Below are 17691 nucleotides of genomic sequence, written 5' to 3' on the forward strand. Positions count from 1 at the left end.
GTTTTACATCTATCGAGTACAATGTTGTCCAAGTTTTTATAAATAATGCCCGATTCAAACGCTCGCTTTCTTAAATTTTAAAAATTTGCGTTCAATAATGACATAATTCACAATAGAGAGATTTCGAACGTTTTTACTCGTTAACGTATACGATAATTCGGCCCCTGCAGAAATATCTCTATTGTGAATGGCAACATAAAATTTAAACCAATAATTTATGAAATGATGAGCACAAATCTAAATAAATTTTATTTGACTTCTATACTCGCACATTGTTTGCTAACTTTATGTATAAATTTTTCTTCGTTTGGGTTGGACACGTTGTCAATTGGTGTAACCTTCTGATGTCAAACGAACAGACTTGCACTGAAAACATTTTTTGCGTTTCATTTTTGTCCTGCACGGCTTGTGTATCCAGTTCAAAAATAAAACACAGCAAATACTTTAATCTTGACATTTGTTCTTACATGTTTCTTCTTCGAATATTTTTCGTCCAACTAAATTGAGCCATAAGTCATCAAAATATGCTAATTTGTACAGCCGCCGTTTTATAAATAATTTTTGAATCGGCTTATCTGAATGAACTGAATCGACGATCCGCCGCTGACGGAAAGCCTCGGCTTCGGTCTCTGGCAGTTCTACACGAAAGTGGAATGGAGGAGTGAAGGATTAACTTGTTAGTATTTAGCACGACAAATCTTTTTTTGTGCGGATGTCCAAATAATCGGTGTAATCGAAAATCGACACAAGTTTGAATAAATTAGGGCGGGTTTCTCGATAAGTGTCGTTGGTTAAAACAGACCCAATGTTTTGCGATTTTCCTTTAATTTGATATTTAAAGTGTAATTTTGCATCAGTGAGCCCTTCAAAAAATAAATTTATCGATTTAGTTAATCATCGGCTTTGGCAAATGTCGTATCTTATACTGAGTTTACATGGCACATCTGATGAATGGTCATTGTAATAGCATTGGTGAAAACAAAGGTGTATTCGTCAAATGAACACATAACCATCAGTCATGGCTGAAAAATCAAAATCATTTGATTTTTTCGAGATTTATGACGTCTATTGGTCTATTCAATAGTCTATTTACAGGTAGTGGCAGTTGCCCAACAACAATATATTGAGTACACTATATGCCAAATTCTGTGATTAGTGCAACTCAGATTTTGTGTATGTTACTAGTTCGTGCCATTTTTCGTTGATTTTGTGGCGAACTAGTAACATACACATACTCGTTGATCGATAGTGCTTTGTGCGAAAAAAAAATTGTACTCAGCTGTTTACGGTACTATTCAGTAAATCTAAATGACATAGGCTTGAAAATGATTTTTTCTAAAATCTTAAAAAGATCTTCTATATGGTCCAATATGCCAGACATAAGCAAGAAAACAGTGTTCTAATGATGAAAATACATATATAATATACATGCGAAGAAGATAAGTTGTAAAACAAAGTTTATTTCTATAACCACTTTGACATTTCAATTTATAGCATTTGCCACTCAAGGTAGTTGCGTTGGGGGCAGATTTTTTTGTTGTTCTAATGACAATACCTATTAATTGTACCATGTGTGCCGTGTATGCTCCATATAAGATGCATTGGTAACACTGACAATTTCCAACAACATCGATAAAATTTGACAGCTATCGATTAATTAATATATTAAACGATAATTTTTCCTAGCGTCGGAGCCAAATTTAAATTGTTTTTTTTTTGTTAACAACACAAAGGATATAATAACCGAAGGGAAAAACATGGATTTTGAAGATGCAAAAGAAAACATTCAACCATTGGCCCAGGGCCGCAATGCCAGTATATTACAAGCTTCCATTAAGGTGGAATCCGCTCAGGAGTTGCAGGCTCAAAGAAAAGAGTTGGAAAAAAAGATTCATAATTATTCTGGTGACGATCCACTGAGTGTTTGGTATAACTACATAGACTGGATTGAACAAAGTTTTCCTTCGGGCGGTAAAGAGTCGGGACTTCAAGAGGTGCTAGCAAAATGTTTAACAAAATTCGAAAATGACGATAGATACAAGCAAGATTGTCGCATGATCAAATTGTACATAAAATATGTAAGTAGATGTACCTTACATTCCTATAAAAGAAATGATGAAGGAAAACACACGTCTAGGTGTTATCTTTGAATACGCAATTAGCAGAGACCGTTGTCTGCAAGTCCCTGGCATTGTGAGGAAATTCTCCGCCATTCAGACAAAACTCCAAAAAATGTTCATTGTTTATTCGACTAAGCTTCTTAACTTCAATTTATTAAAATTTTAGTTTAATATTCAGTTTGTCTTTTTGTGATTTACAGATCGATAATAATAATCCGGCGGAATGTTATCAGCAATTATTCAATGCTGGCATTGGGACTATGGTCGCTGATTTTTATATTGCTTGGGCCTATTGCTATGATATGGTAAACAACACACGCAGAGCTGATGAGATATTTCGTCGCGGAATTGCATGTCGCGCCCAGCCGTTGGAGGAGCTCCAGGAAGCCCATCAGCATTTTGGATTTACTGTTGCACAGCGTGTAATGTATAAGGATAATGATGATGTACAGGAGGAAACAAAACGTCAAATGCATGAACGACGTCTGGCACTATCGTCGCTGCGTGGACATCGGCGCAAGCAAATTGTGGGAAGTGTACGAACTGGAGCTGCCGTCAAAAGTAATTGTCCGGGAACAGTTAAGGTAAATTTTTTTAAATAAATGGATATTTGTGTAGTTACATTTTATTGAACCACTTTATAGCGTCCAAGCGATTGTGTTAGCTTAGAAACGGCTATATGACATTTCTGGAACCATCACGCAAATAGTTCTTGTTGGTAGTTTCTTGTTGTAGCCGTTTCTTTTCATCCATTAGTAATTGGATAGATATAGATTTATTTTCAAATGCTGTACTTGGATGGTGTGATCTGATTGTGAGTTGAGTATGCTTTGTTGGACAGACAAAATGATGACGTGTTTTGCAATGAACTGTTTGGCGGATAGGTCACTGTTACTTCGTCAAATTGTTTGGGGTCCTATTTGCTTTTCTTTTAGGGCTCGGAAGTGACTTGACATTAGTCCAAAATAGGTCAATATCAGCCATAAGTTTCAAAGCTTTAAGTGCTGAAGCAATTAGTTGCCGTTAAATATTTAATAACTACTCTATAGATATCTAGATTAATTTCCATGGCCGCTAGAATTGTAGCGACGAATCCCCTCACTCGCGTTTGCTATTGCCGGGAAATTGGCTTCACCAGAATAGCTGGTAAAAAATGAGCGGTTGCTGGGTTAATGATGTCTCGGAGTATCCTCTCCGCAATGCGTTCATCTGACATTGCTTGGTACAGTAATCCGAAGCTAGTACATTTCTTCCGATCCACTCCACTCCCGCTCCGGCAAAAAATTTTCCGCTCCACTCCGGCAATTTTTTTTGTTCCACTCTGCTCTCGCTTGTTTGCTTTTAAATTGACTATTTTCTACGATTACAACATCAAGCAATATTCAACTCTGGTTATATGTATTCTTGATCGCCGTCTATATCCTTATAAAGCCCCCATATAAACTGATCTGTATTGATTTCTTAGGCATCTAGAGGGAGTTATTCTTATCCGCTTTTGGTGAAATTTTGCAAATTGGCTTATTTTATAACCTCAAACATTGTTGTAAAGTAAAATCTCAATCGGTCCATAACCGTTTATAGCCCCCGTGCAAATGCAAATGAAAATTTGCCTATGAACATTCCATTAGGGAACTGTGGCAAACTTCTCTCTAATCAATGAGTGCTGTCTGATTCAATTTTAAGCTCAATGATAAGGGGTCTCCTTTTATAGTCGAGTCCGAATGGGGTGCCGCAGAGCGCCACCTCTTTGGGGAGAAGTTTTTACATGGCAAAGAACCTCAAAAATGTCGTCAGCATCAGAAGTGTATAACCACCACTGAAAATTGTTCTAATGTTCCTGCCTAGGCATTCAGCATCCTCTACGCCACGGTGGCCTCTTAGCTTTAACTTATATAAATGCGAAAAAATCCCATGTTAAATATTGGTTATTTTTTTACGACTTTTGGCAAAACAATGGAAACTTAAGCATCTTTCCATGGTTGTCTTTTTTTTTGGCTGTAACCCTTTTCCTTGTTTTATTATACCCTCCACCATGGGATGGGGACATACTAATTTCTTCATTGCGGTTGTAACACCTCGAAATAAGCGTCTAAGACCCCATAAAATATATATATTCTTGATCGTTTGACATTTTAAGTCGATCTAGCCATGTCCGCCCCTCTTTCTGTCAAAAGCACGCTTACTTTCGATGGAGTAAAGCTAAGCGCTTGAAATTTTGCTCAAATGCTTCTTATAAGTGTAGGTCGGTTGGGACTGTAAATGGGCCAAATCGGCCATGTTTTGATATAGCCGCCATGTAACCCGATCTTGGGTCTTGACTTGTTGAGCCTTTAGAGGGCACAAATTTGCACATAAGGAGGAAATTTTGCACATATTGTTGCGGAATGACTTCCAACAGCCAAGTATGATCTAAATCAGTCCATAACCTGATATTGCCGCCATATAAGCCGATCTCCCCATTAAACTTCTTGAGCTTCTAGAGGGTGCAATTCTTATTCAATTTGTTTGATATTTTGCCCATCTCGTTTTGGTATGACTTCGAACAACTCTGCCAAGTATGGTCTAAATCAGTCCATATCCTAATATAGCCGCCATATAAACTGATCTCCCGATTAGACTTCATAGGCTTCTAGAGGTCGCAATTCTTATCCAATATGGTTGAAATTTTGCATATGTCATTTTGTTATGACTTCCAACAACTATTCCGAGTATTGTCTAAATCGGTGAATAGCCTGATATAGCTGACATATGAACCGACTTCCCAGTTTGACTTTTTGAGCCTCTGGAGGGCGCAATTATTACTCTATTTGCCTGAAATTTTGGAGGTGGTGTTTTTCTATTTTTATGCCCTCCACCATAGGATAAGGGTATACTAATTTCGTCATTCTGTTTGTAACACCTCGAAATATGCATCTGAGACTCCATAAAGTATATATATTCTTGATCGTCATGTCATTTTATTGGGTTGCCCAAAAAGTAATTGCGGATTTTTTAAAAGAAAGTAAATGCATTTTTAATAATACTTAGAATGAACTTTAATCAAATATACTTTTTTACACTTTTTTTCTAAAGCAAGCTAAAAGTAACAGCTGATAACTGACAGAAGAAAGAATGCAATTACAGAGTCACAAGCTGTGAAAAAATTTGTCAACGCCGACTATATGAAAAATCCGCAATTACTTTTTGGGCAACCCAATAAGTCGATCTAGCCAAGTCTCATCCGATTTGACTAAAATTTTGCATGTGGTGTTTTGGTATCACTTTCAACAACTGTGTTTAGTATGGTTCAAATCGCTCAATGTTTTGATATAGCTGCCATATAAAGCGATCTTGGGTCTTGACTTCTTGAGCATCTAGAGGGCGCAATTCTCTTCCGATTTGACAGAAATTTTGCACGTAGCGTTTTGGTATCACTTCTAACAACTGTGCTTAGAATGATTTAAATCGGTTCATAATCTGGTATAGCTGTCATATAAACCGATCTCGGATCTTGACATCTTAAGCCAATAGAGCGAGAAATTCTCATCCAATTTGGCTGAAATTTTACATGAGGTGGTTTGTTATGACTTCCAAAACTGTGATAAATATGATGCAAATCGGTACATAACCTGATATAGCTGCCATATAAACCGATCTGGGATCTTGACTTGTTGAGCCTCTAGGGGACGTAATTCTCATCCGATTTGGCAGAAATTTTGTACAACAGCTTCTTCTCATGACCTTTAACATACATGTCTTATATGGTCTGAATCGATCAATAACTTGATACAGCTCCCATATAAACCTATCTCCCGATTTTGCTTCTTAAGCCCCTACAAGGCGCAATTCTTAGCCGAATGAACTGAAATATTACACAATGACTTCTACAATGTTCAGCATTCATTTATGGTCCGTATCGGACTATAACTTGATATAGCTCCGATAGCATAACAGTTCTTATTAAATATTCTTTGTTTGCCTAAAATGAGATACCGCGCATAGAACTCGACAAATGCGATCCATGGTGGAGGGTATATAAGATTCGGCCCGGCCGAACTTAGCACGCTCTTACTTGTTTATAGTTATTTTTCCGTTTGTAACACCTCGAAATATTGATCTAGGACCCCATAAAGTATATTTATTCTTAATCGTCTCGACATTCTGAGTCGAACTAACCATGTCCGTCCGTCCGTCTTTCGAAATCATGATAGCGGTCGAACGCGTAAACCTAGGCGCTTGAAATTTTGCAAAGATACTTAATATTGATGTAGGTCGTTGGGGATTGCAAATGGACAATATCGGTTCTGCTTTGGATATAGCTCCCATATAAATCTTCGATTTGACTTCTTGTGCGATTGCAAAACCGCAATTTTTGTCCGATTTGGCTGAAATTTTGTATGAAGTGCTCCGTTATAATTTTCAGCAACTGTGCCAAGTACGGTCCAAATCGGTAAAGGACTTGATAAAGCTCCCATATAAACCAATCCCCCGATTTGACTTCTTGAGACCCTGAAAACCTCAATTTTCATCCGATTTGGCTGAAATTTTGCACGTAGTGTTCTGTTATGACTTCCAACAACTGCGCCATGTACGGTCTGAATAGGTCTATAAACTGATATAGCTCCCATATAAACCGATCCCCCGATTTGACTTCTTGAGACCCTGGAAGCTCCAATTTTCATCCGATTTGGCTGAAATTTTTCACATAGTGTTTTGTTATGACTTTCAACAATTGCGCTAAGTACGGTTCAAATCGGTCTATAACCTGATATAGCTCCCATATAATCCAATCTCCCGATTTGACTTGTTGAGTCCTTTCAGGCCGCAATTTTTGTCCGATTAGAGTGAAATTTCGCATTCGATGTTCTGTTACGACTTCCAACAACTGTGCCAAATCAGTCTTAACCCCTTATAGCTTTATTTTTTAATTTAACTTTTTAGTTATATTGCTACATTTATTTTTTTAATTTTTTTTCGCTTGACTCTTTTTTCTGAAGGGACGGATCCAAGACAGTCCTATACAGGCTATTCGGCGATATAATCGTTTTTGGACGTAGGTTTTCGCAATTTCAGGCAAGGGAGACGATTTCGTAGTGAAAGCGGCCATTGTAGTTCATTGTGATACAATAATTGTATCATTACGGCAATAGACGAAATTCTCCAAAAATAGAATCAGCCAAGGGCTTTCCTACACTAGATAGCTAAACACGTAAATTTTCCAAAATGCAAAATTACGTTTGTATCGTTTTATCGCTCCAGATGAAAAGAGTTATTTTACAAAATTGTTATTACGCTTCGGGTGATTTTTTATAATAAAATTGTATTTTTTTTAGCCCGATTTTTCACAGCCTACGCAGCAGCGCAATAATGTCCTCGTAAATGTTTTCAAAGACGAAAATGAAAATCCCAACGTTATTCCCAACGAACAACCAACAACTTCTGCTTCAACAGATGCCACCACAGAGGGCGAAGCCAAGTCTGTTGTGCGTTCGATTATCGATGCTCAAAGAGATCAAGAAAATCGAAAAGAACCTGGACCCTGGAATAAGGCGCACTCCAAGGGAAAACTTTTTGGCAAAAAAGCTACAACAAATGAATTAGGTTTTGAAATACACAACGATGATGCTGATGATAAAGGAGACATGGACATGGATGTGGAGGACGATTTGGCTTTGCCCATATTGATGAGACCAGAGGAAAGTAAATTCGATAAACCCATAAGATTGCCAACCAATTTCTTTGCACGCAATTCACCTCAAGCTGATTGGCTTGTGCCAGTGACCACCGAGGAACGACCGGATAGGAATAGCTTAGCAGAATATAACAAATGTAAACTATATCCACGCCCCAATGTAGAATTTCAGCCTGAGGAGTGGAAGGCTTATTGTTTTTTGAAAAAACATGGCCTAGAAAATGGGTTCACCAAAAAACGCGACATATACTGGGGTCGTGGTCCCCGTTTTAATATTCGACAATATCCACATTTTGCTAAACAGTCAAATCCCCAGCAACATGAAGCGGTAGATGATACTTTTGTGCCACCACCACCTAATCCTGGCCTTGTGGTGTCATATAATGAAATCTATAACTTGGAGGAAAAAATCGAGCGCCAATTTGAGGAAATTCTTGCACTACGAGTTAAGCGCAACGAGACTATTATGAAACCTGCTGATATGGAAGAGACAATTTGTGCCACCAGTGAGAAAATACAAAGGCGTAAAAGCTTCTTTCCTTTGCGCAAATCTCTGGCTCCATGTGCTAATCGAGGATCAGCGAGAAAATGCTCTATATTACCAAGTCTTTCGGACGAAGTAAGCACTGAAGGCAAAGAAGACGCAGGAAAATCAGAGCGCTTATCGGTTTTGCCTATCTTTGAAAATCGCGATGAGATTGTGCTTCCTAAGGTTTTGTCAAATTTGCAGCGCCAACAAGAGGTAAAAGAGATTGCAAGCAAGGGAGCAATACCCAAGAATATAGCAACACAGGGTGCTGTTAGGGAAGCCGTAGACGCAACTCGCATCAGTGACGCAACTCGCGCTGAAACTGACACATGCAAAAGTCTATTGGAAAAAACAAAAGACCGCTTTGAATATGAACCCAAGTCTGGTGCAACAACTTCCAGTGACGTCGTTGTCAAACCTGCAGTAGAATTCGTGGACAAAAAAAGTACGGAAATTCAACATCCTTCCACCCAGGCCTTTGAAATGCCAGTCTTCCAATTCAAAACGCCCAGCCTGCCCACAGCTCAGCCAACTAAAACAAATAAACTTCCATTTGAAATTTTCGAGGATAATACCAACAATGCTTTAAAACCGGATTTGGGTTGCGGCAATGGAGGATATTTTGACGCCGACGAATCGTGCTCAACCCAGAAATTCAATATTTTCCTTAAGGCTCAAAGTGTTAGTACTCCAAAGACTAAACCCGAACCGCAGAAAATGTTCGCCAATGTTTTAAAGGAAAAGTTGCCTGAGGCAATTGTCGAACAAAGTGGGATGGAGCCAGTTTTTCAGTCTTCAGATGGTGCAAATGTTGCTGCTGAGATAGGAGATGAAAATTCTCCGGTTGCTGTTACCGGATTCTCACCTCCACGTAAACAATTGTCCACCATTCTGGAAACTTCGGAACATGGTACTACCCAAAGTACTCACACAACCGGAGCAACCACAAAATCCACAATTAGCTCGCCAGAATTCGAGCAAGAATCTCATGCACAACATCAACCCACTCTTGATACAGTTAAGGAACGTACGGTAGAGGACGATAACACAAATTCAAGGAACAGCATTAAGATTGTGTCCCAGCACGAGGATAGTCAACAGAAAGCTGCTGCTGCCGATTTTGATGCAATGGTAACAAAAGTTCCAGCTGCAGCTAGTGGTCGCCTAAACTTCTCCATATTTGAGGACACTTTGGATAAGCAAAATGTTGAACACATATCTCGTACCGAAGACAAAGCGGCAAGTAGAGCTCCATTGTTAGCTCCACCTGCTGCATCACGTCATGAGGCCGGGACTGCTGGACGTTTAGACTTTTCCATATTTGATGATAGCATGCAAGAAAAAGGGAAGCAACAAGTCGGTAATTTCTCCCGCCTGGAAGAGAAGGAGGATACTGCTGCCGGCTATGCCATTAAACCAGTACGGTTCCAGGAGGATAAGACCGAAACGATAACAAAAATGATGTTGGCCCCTTCTCAGCCCGCTAAGTTTCAAGAGGATAAAACAGAGACCATTTCAAAGATGCTACTTGCTCCGCCTCAGCCCATTAAATTTCAAGAAGATAAGACGGAAACCATTACAAAAATGTTGTTAGCTCCTCCACCTCCAATTCGATTTGAGGAAGACAAAACGGAAACCATAACGAAATTAATGCTCGCACCGCCCCCCACCTCAAGATGCGATGACGAAGTGTTACCAAAATTGCAGGACACTGTTATGGAATCCCCAAATCGGGATCATATTTTCGAATTTTTCAGTCAGTCACCACCCAAGGCAAAAACTATGCACACCAAACAGCCAGATAAAGCCGGTCAAATGCGTATGGCTTCAGAAGCTAAAACACCCATAGCTCTAAACCCTAAACGCTTGTGCGATATGGAAACTCCCGATGTAATGAAGCCAAAATCCAGATCAACAGCCTTATTTCCAGAGCCCCCAAAATCAAAAAGTGTTTTGAGAGAATCATTCATGCCGGATTTCTCTGTTGTTGAGGACTCTCAGCCGACGCCAAAGTCCCATATATCGAAAAATTCAAAACCCAAATCGGTGTTGAGAGATTCCTTTATGCCAGACTTTTCGTTGATTGAGGACTCTCAGCCGCAGAGGACCGTAGAAAAGCAAATCAATAAGAAATCTAATTTTTCTTACGTTACCGAAACTCAAACAGCTGGCAATGAATCAATGATACCAGATTCACAACCCCACCATAGCACCTCTAGCAGCAATCGTAATCAACAAGTTTCCATGAAATCTGCAATGCAGTTGCTACCAAACAGTTTTTCCAGCATACAAATATGCAATGATTCGGTAATACCCGATTCACAGCCTGTTCAGAGTTCCTCCTCCTCAATTAATCGCATGAAGAAGCAATCCACATATTCCAACAATTCCGGCGAAGGACAACCGGCCAGCATGAAGAATATTTTGACAGATTCATTTATGAAGGATTTTTCGGAAATAAACGAACCGCCCCCGGTGCCCAAGGATGTTAAGGAGATGACAATGATACAGCCTTGTAAAAATAATTCTACCTTGAAATTTTTGGCAGAACGCAATGAAAGCGCGAGTAAAGCTCCGGTCAACAATAGCATGAAATCAACCGCTTCTGCGGCGGCATCAACTTGGGGCAAAATGAGTCTTTTGGCTCCCATGCCTGCTAAAACGTCCATGGTGAAGAGAAAATCGAGCGAAGAGAAATATTTTGAACTCAATGCAGAGACCGAAATGTTTGGCACTAATATCAGCATGATTAAAAACTCTACTTGGCTGCCTAACCATGATCCGATGTTGAAAAATATATCACACATTCAAGAACAATCCTTGCATATAAAGCATGAGCAGTTGTCAGAGGAGGCATCTACGTCCAAAATATTGCAGGGCCATGAAGTCTCCCATAGAAATACTAGAAGCGAGGTGGCCAATGTGGACCAAGCGAAATCCTGTCAAACTTCAATTTTGCAACAATCATCCTCTAGGCAAATTCATTCTTCGGCCAAGTCGATGGTTTCTGAACTACCTAAACCCAAATTCAGTTCGCTTGAGACTTCTTCTTCTAAAGAAATGTTGCCTTTATGTCGCATGAGTATTGATATAAGTCCCTCCGAATGGGCGGCTATACAGGCCCAGAAACAACATCAACCGCAATCAGCAACAAATGATTCTAAACAAGTAACCATGAAATCCATGCCCGAAGAAGAAACTGAAGATGATTATGGTGAAATGAGCATTTATTACAGAAATACTCCCAAAACGCCAAAAATTCAAAACCATATATGGGAAGTTCCCGATGACGACCCCTTTAAAACACCTGGCAATAGCCAATATAGACATCCTGAAACCGACCTTAATCAAACCCAAATAGTTATTGAAAATATCTGCGTCGATCCCCATGTCAATCCATTCAATGTGGACCTGATCAATGCTTTCCTAGAACACATACAATTTACCAACTATATACAGGGATTGGAAACTTGTATGATGGTTCGCACTATTCGCTGCCTAAAACCATCAATGAAGATACGCATAAATGATCATGAATTTGAAGTCCTTAAATTGATAGGAGAAGGCGCATATGGTGCAGTGTTCTGGTGAGTATTTTTGTTTTTTTTTCTGTTATATGTTGCAATATTCTTGGTCTGATCAAAAAGTAACCCTTATTTTAATACAGTATTTATTTATTCATCTTGTCCCCTTTAAAATAATCCCCTCAGATATTTTTTCCGTTTTTCCAATCCTCGAAACACTTCTGAAACCCACTTTTTGGTTACACAAAACTTAATATACAGCCCTATTCCGAGTAACTTCCCTGGAAGTTTATGGAATATGTGGTTCGTATTTTAATATTCTTAGACCCATATGTATAAAGAGTTTTTGCTAAGTGGCACTTCGTTCGGAGTCGGATACTATTGCCCAAAAAGTTATTGCGGATTTTTCATATAGTCGGCGTTGACAAATTTTTTCACGGCTTGTGACTCTGTAATTTCATTCATTCTTCTGTCAGTTATCAGCTGTTACTTTTAGCTTACTTTAGAAAAAAAGTTTATTTGATTAAAGTCCATTCTAAGATTTATTAAAAATGCATTTACTTTCTTTTATAATATCCGCAATTACTTTTTGGGCAACCCAATACTTATAATACTACTTATAATTTAGCTTAAAATAGAATCGGGCGGCACTCAATGATATGCAAAAAGTTTTCTGACTGTTCCTTAATAGAATATTAATGGAAAACTTGGCACCACATTTGGCAGCATTCACTCCACAGGAGTAGGAATAAATCCATAAGTCGTTTTTCGGCAGCACTATGTCCAGCAGCCGTCACAACCACCAAAAAAGGGGCCGCCGCCCGGAAATGTCAATTAGATCTTCAAGTTCTAGCTCCATAAAAGTAGGCCTTCAGATAAAGCGGCGTATCAGAGCACCACAGCTTTTATAACGACGAAGGAGAAGCAAACCTCTATACTACATACTAAAGTAGTTCTGCCCAAGAATGATCCGTTAGACTCAGCCACCTTAACTCCTTTTGACAAGGTAAAACGCCAACATACAGGATGTGTAAAACCAGGAACAACACGACACAATTCCCGTCACGGTATAGCTGTGAGGCCGGAACATTGAGGTTCGATCTGTGTGGTGTTCATTACTGTCGCGAGAAGCTTAGGAGCGAGCTACCGGGTGCGTCCACAGGTTGCGGATAGTAGAATGTTCCATTAGCTGCAACGGTAGTCGCGGACAATCAGCGATTTCGAGCGGAGAGTCTCAGTGAGAAGCCGGACGGCTACGGCTCTTGCACAAATACTGAGTACCTCTGAGTGCTGAGATGCTCGACATGACAAGGCGAGTTATTATTGGCGCCTTCAAATAACCAATGGCCACCGTGTTCCCACAGTGATCGGTCCTTTGGACTGGAACAAAGTTGCTCACCATCAGCAGCTTGACGAGGATCGCAACCTCCACATGAAAATATGGCTACAACAACAACAACGAAGGTTAGGTTAGGTATGAGTTGCAGTTCTTTATAGACTCACACAATTTTAAGTCCATTGTGATACCACAGTAGCGACAGACCAAGGCTTCTGGCGGGAATTGAACCCCGCGACCCCTGCACTGGTTGTTGTTGTTGTTGAAGCAGTTTATTGTGTTTTATCTTTCGTCTGCTTGATTCTGTTGAGTGTCAAGACCCAGGAACCTTGCGACTAAGATGAGGTGGGTCCACAGGGATCTGGGTCTGAGTCGAGTGGGTCTGGCCGGGCAGTTAAACAGGTGACGTGTATTGTGCGGTCCCTGGTTACAATCGGGACATACATCCTGCACGTCGGCATCAATCCTAGCTCTGTGGGAATTGAGGCGGCTGCATCTGCCGGAACGTAATTGAGCCAGAACTACTCTGGTTTGCCGGGGGAGGTCGATTTCTTCGGGTGCAATGGGTGGCGGCCGTTCTCCAAGGACTACTTTCACCCGGTAGCCAATTACCGCATCTGCTACCGTGTCTGCATGAATGTTGTTTAGACTCGCTTGATATGCCGCTTGATCTAGAAGTTCTCTCTTGTAGCGCTGAACCTCACGCTCTAGATCATGTAGATCTACCTTAAGGCTTCTGGGCGGTGGATATCTATCCACTGGTAATCCATGCACGCTACCAACTCGGCTACCGGGGCGCCCAACAAAAACGAAACCTACATTAAAAATAAGTATCTGTACAAAATTTCAAGCGGATATCTTTATTCGTTCGATCATCATCGTGATTTTCATAGACGGACGGGCGGACATGGCTAGATTGACTTAGAATGCCAAGGCGATCAAGAATATATAAACTTAATGGGGTTGATCTACCTTTTACAAATCGACCTTGTGCAGGTGGGTATACAAAGGGGGGAACCAGTCCAATGCACGGAATAACTAAGAGCACCATATAGGATAGAACTCTATGAGAAGCTCGCCTGAGAGCTACTGAACACCTTTACAGGTTGCGGAAAGTGAAATGCTCCGTTGGTATACGAAGTAGCTGCTGCAACTGCAGTTGCGGTTATTCAGCGGTACCGAGTGGCTGAATACTGATTGCCTATGATACTCAGTATGACGAGAACTTATTGCCTCCATTAAGTAACCAAGGGATATCGGTCAAATCGAAGGTACATTTTATATGGGTGGATACAACAAAAACAACAACACACAACCAGGTAGACCCAATCCCAGACGGTCAGGTTAGGTCAAAATACTAAAGTAGTGGTCCCTACACACTGCTACAACAACAAGCAGAAGTATTCATAGGCGAGTATTTCGTTCAGTCAGCCATTTCAGATCTAAATTAAGAGGTGTTAACGCATAATCCTGTGTCTTCTCGCAATTGCGGGATTACACCAATGGTGCTCGGCCGTCATCTATTCCTCCCCCTCTTCCAACGCATTGTTAAAACCTCTTCAAACCTCTTCTAACGCATTGTCAAAACCTGCCGTTGTTATGACCATACATCAGCAGCCTGAAGTAATACTTCACCAGTGTTAGGCTAAGCGACGTCCTGTTCCAACAGCCTTATTTGCGCTTAATGTGGGAAGTCCACCCTACCAAGTAGAACACCATCGAGACCAAATCCCATGACAGACGGTTGTACGTACCGGATTGACCAGATGGAGTCCTTCATCGGCAAGGACTGGCGCCTTAGTGTACAATACGCTGCTACAACAACAACCAGAAGTACTCATAGGCGAGTACTTCGTTCAGTCAGCCATTTCAGATTTAAAATTTTGTGTCGATAATCCAAGCCGTTATGATTTTACAACAAAAACAATTTTAATGTTAGTGCCATTTTAATTTGGTAGATAAGGGCAGAAGGGCAGAAATCGCAAATTTTTCCCATGAACATTCCACTAAGGAACAGGGGCAAGCTTCTACATATCAATGAGTGCCGTCCGATCCAAGTTTTAAGCTCAATGATAAGGGGCATCCTTTTCATAGCCGTGTCCGAACGGCGTGCCGCAGTGTGACACCTCTTTGGAGAGAAGTTTTACATGGCGTAGTACCTCACAAATGTTGCCAGCATTAGGAAGGGAAAACCACCGCTGAAAATTTTTTCCGATGGTCTCGCTAGGATTCGATTCCTGGCGTTCAGTGTCATAGGCGGACATGCTAACCTCTGCGCTACGGTGGCCTCCGATATATATATCGATATATTAGCATCCTGAGGTAGTACTTCACCAGCATTAGGCTAAGCTGAGGAAGCACTCGACCACCCGACAACCCCCGCTTTATTTGCGCGTAATGTGGAAAGTGTCCACCCTACCAAGAAGAATATGGTCAACCCTCATCGGTCATTCATTACTGGCTAGCTGCCCCTCCCTTATTTCCCAGGACCCAACATAGCCTGATAGCGGAAGAAACTGTTTGCAGGGCCAGTTTCCAACTTAGATGGCCGGTGTCAGAGCCTTGAGTTTCGATAGACACCGCCTTATTTGCGCGTAATGTGAAAAGTGTCCACCCTACCAAGAAGAAAATGGTCAACCCTCATCGTTCATTCATTACTGGCTAGCTGCCCCTCCCTTATTTCCCAGGACCCAGCATAGCCTGATAGCGGAAGAAACTGTCTGCAGGGCCAGTTTCCAACTTAGATGGCCGGTGTCAGAGCCTTGAGTTTCGATAGACCCCGCCTTATTTGCGCGTAATGTGGAAAGTGTCCACCCTACCAAGAAGAAAATGGTCAATCCTCATCGTTCATTCATTACTGGCTAGTTGCCCCTCCCTTATTTCCCAGGACCCAGCATAGCCTTATAGCGGAAGAAACTGTTTGCAGGGCCAGTTTCCAAATTACATGGCCGGTGTCAGAGCCTTGAGTTCCGATAGACCGTCCGCTTAAATCGTGACACCCATTCAACCTAACACATCCCCCTAATTTGAATTCATGAGACTCCACACGGCTGATTTTTTACATATTTTACATACAAATTTTAACACACCCATTCCCACACAATGTACATGATTTTTTTCTCTATTACAGTGGCAAAGAGGCTTCTACCGGTAAGAAAGTGGCCATGAAACAGGAAAACCCTTGTAATTTATGGGAGTATTACATATGTTTGGAGATTCATTCTCGCATCATGGTTGAGGAAATGGTAATTCATCACATATATAAAAAATTTATTTATTTATATATAATTTTATAATTATTTTAATTTCTCTTTTAAGCTTCCTGCCTACATGAGCATTGACTATGCTCTAATCGGTAACAATTCCAACATATTTATATCACAATTCTCAACGTATGGTTCTCTTATAACCGTTTGCAATAAAATCAAAAAGCATACCATGAAAAATGTTGATGAATATGTGGTTATGCTGTTGGTCAATGAGCTATTGGAAATGATTGATCATTTGCATGCGGTCAGTGTTATACATGCGGATATAAAAGCGGATAACATTTTGCTAATGAATAAGTACGACATTAAAATTTGATACCATAAAAAAGTTTAAACGATTCTAATTTTTACATCTTCTGCAGATTGTCATATCCATCCAAGACCCGTTCCATGCAATTGATCGATTTCGGTGTTTCAATCGATATGAAACAGTTCAAGTCGGATCAAACATTCTCATACGAGCACCATGACATGAGCTTTAAATGTGTTGAAATGCGTGAGCATCGTCCTTGGACTTATCAACTGGATCTGTACGGATTGGCTGGCGTCATACATGTGCTGTTATTTGGAAAATATATGGATATTGATAAGAAGCCAAGTGGCATTTGGATGCATAAGACACGCACCCCACGCTATTTTAATAAGAACCTTTGGGATAACATTTTCACCGCATTACTAAACATACGCGATTGCAAATCAATGCCGAATTTACAAAAATTGCGAGCACTACTAAAGGAAGAAATCGAAGAAAAGGAAAACTATGTTTTAAAAATGGTTCACGAGTTTAATCGTGCATTGAGCTATTAGAGTTATATATCTATTTAGTTTTGGATAGTGCAGTCATGGGTTATAATTTATTTATTTTTGCACAACAAGATTAAATCTTTAATTTGTAGCGCATCAGCGTTCATGTATTGTACTATAGTTATAAATTTATTTAAAATTTATGTGTTGTCACCCGAGCATATGGTTTTTTCTAATAGCATATAAAAATAAAAGCTATAAAATCAATCGTTTATATGTACTTTTGGGTAAAAAAAGTGTAATAAGAGATTAATTATTAAAAACTTAAAAACATGTTCTAAAATTTCCACAGCTGTGTCCCTTTAAATTGGTTATGCCCTATTCTAAAAAAGTCTTCAATTCTGCAAAAAATTCAAAAGAAAACTACTTCGTCGATTGCTTTCGAGCTGTGGAAGCGTGATTATGGATTGTTGGTGGGAGTCCTGATCGGCCACTGCA

At 40.2% G+C, this 17691-nt stretch overlaps 1 protein-coding gene across 1 annotated transcript; it reads left to right on the plus strand.

Annotated features, from left to right (window-relative positions):
• The first annotated feature begins 1717 nt into the window (after window positions 1-1717).
• LOC106083570 (uncharacterized) lies at window positions 1718-17460 on the plus strand. The gene is made up of 6 exons (XM_013246684.2): window positions 1718-2078; window positions 2321-2704; window positions 7433-11907; window positions 16311-16425; window positions 16499-16746; window positions 16812-17460. The coding sequence occupies exons 1-6, from the start codon at window positions 1758-1760 to the stop codon at window positions 17254-17256; spliced, it is 5988 nt and encodes a 1995-aa protein (XP_013102138.2). The 5' UTR covers window positions 1718-1757; the 3' UTR covers window positions 17257-17460.
• Window positions 17461-17691: the final 231 nt, after the last annotated feature.

The sequence above is a fragment of the Stomoxys calcitrans genome, chromosome 4 (assembly GCF_963082655.1).
Source record: "Stomoxys calcitrans chromosome 4, idStoCalc2.1, whole genome shotgun sequence".
NCBI lineage: Eukaryota > Metazoa > Arthropoda > Insecta > Diptera > Muscidae > Stomoxys > Stomoxys calcitrans.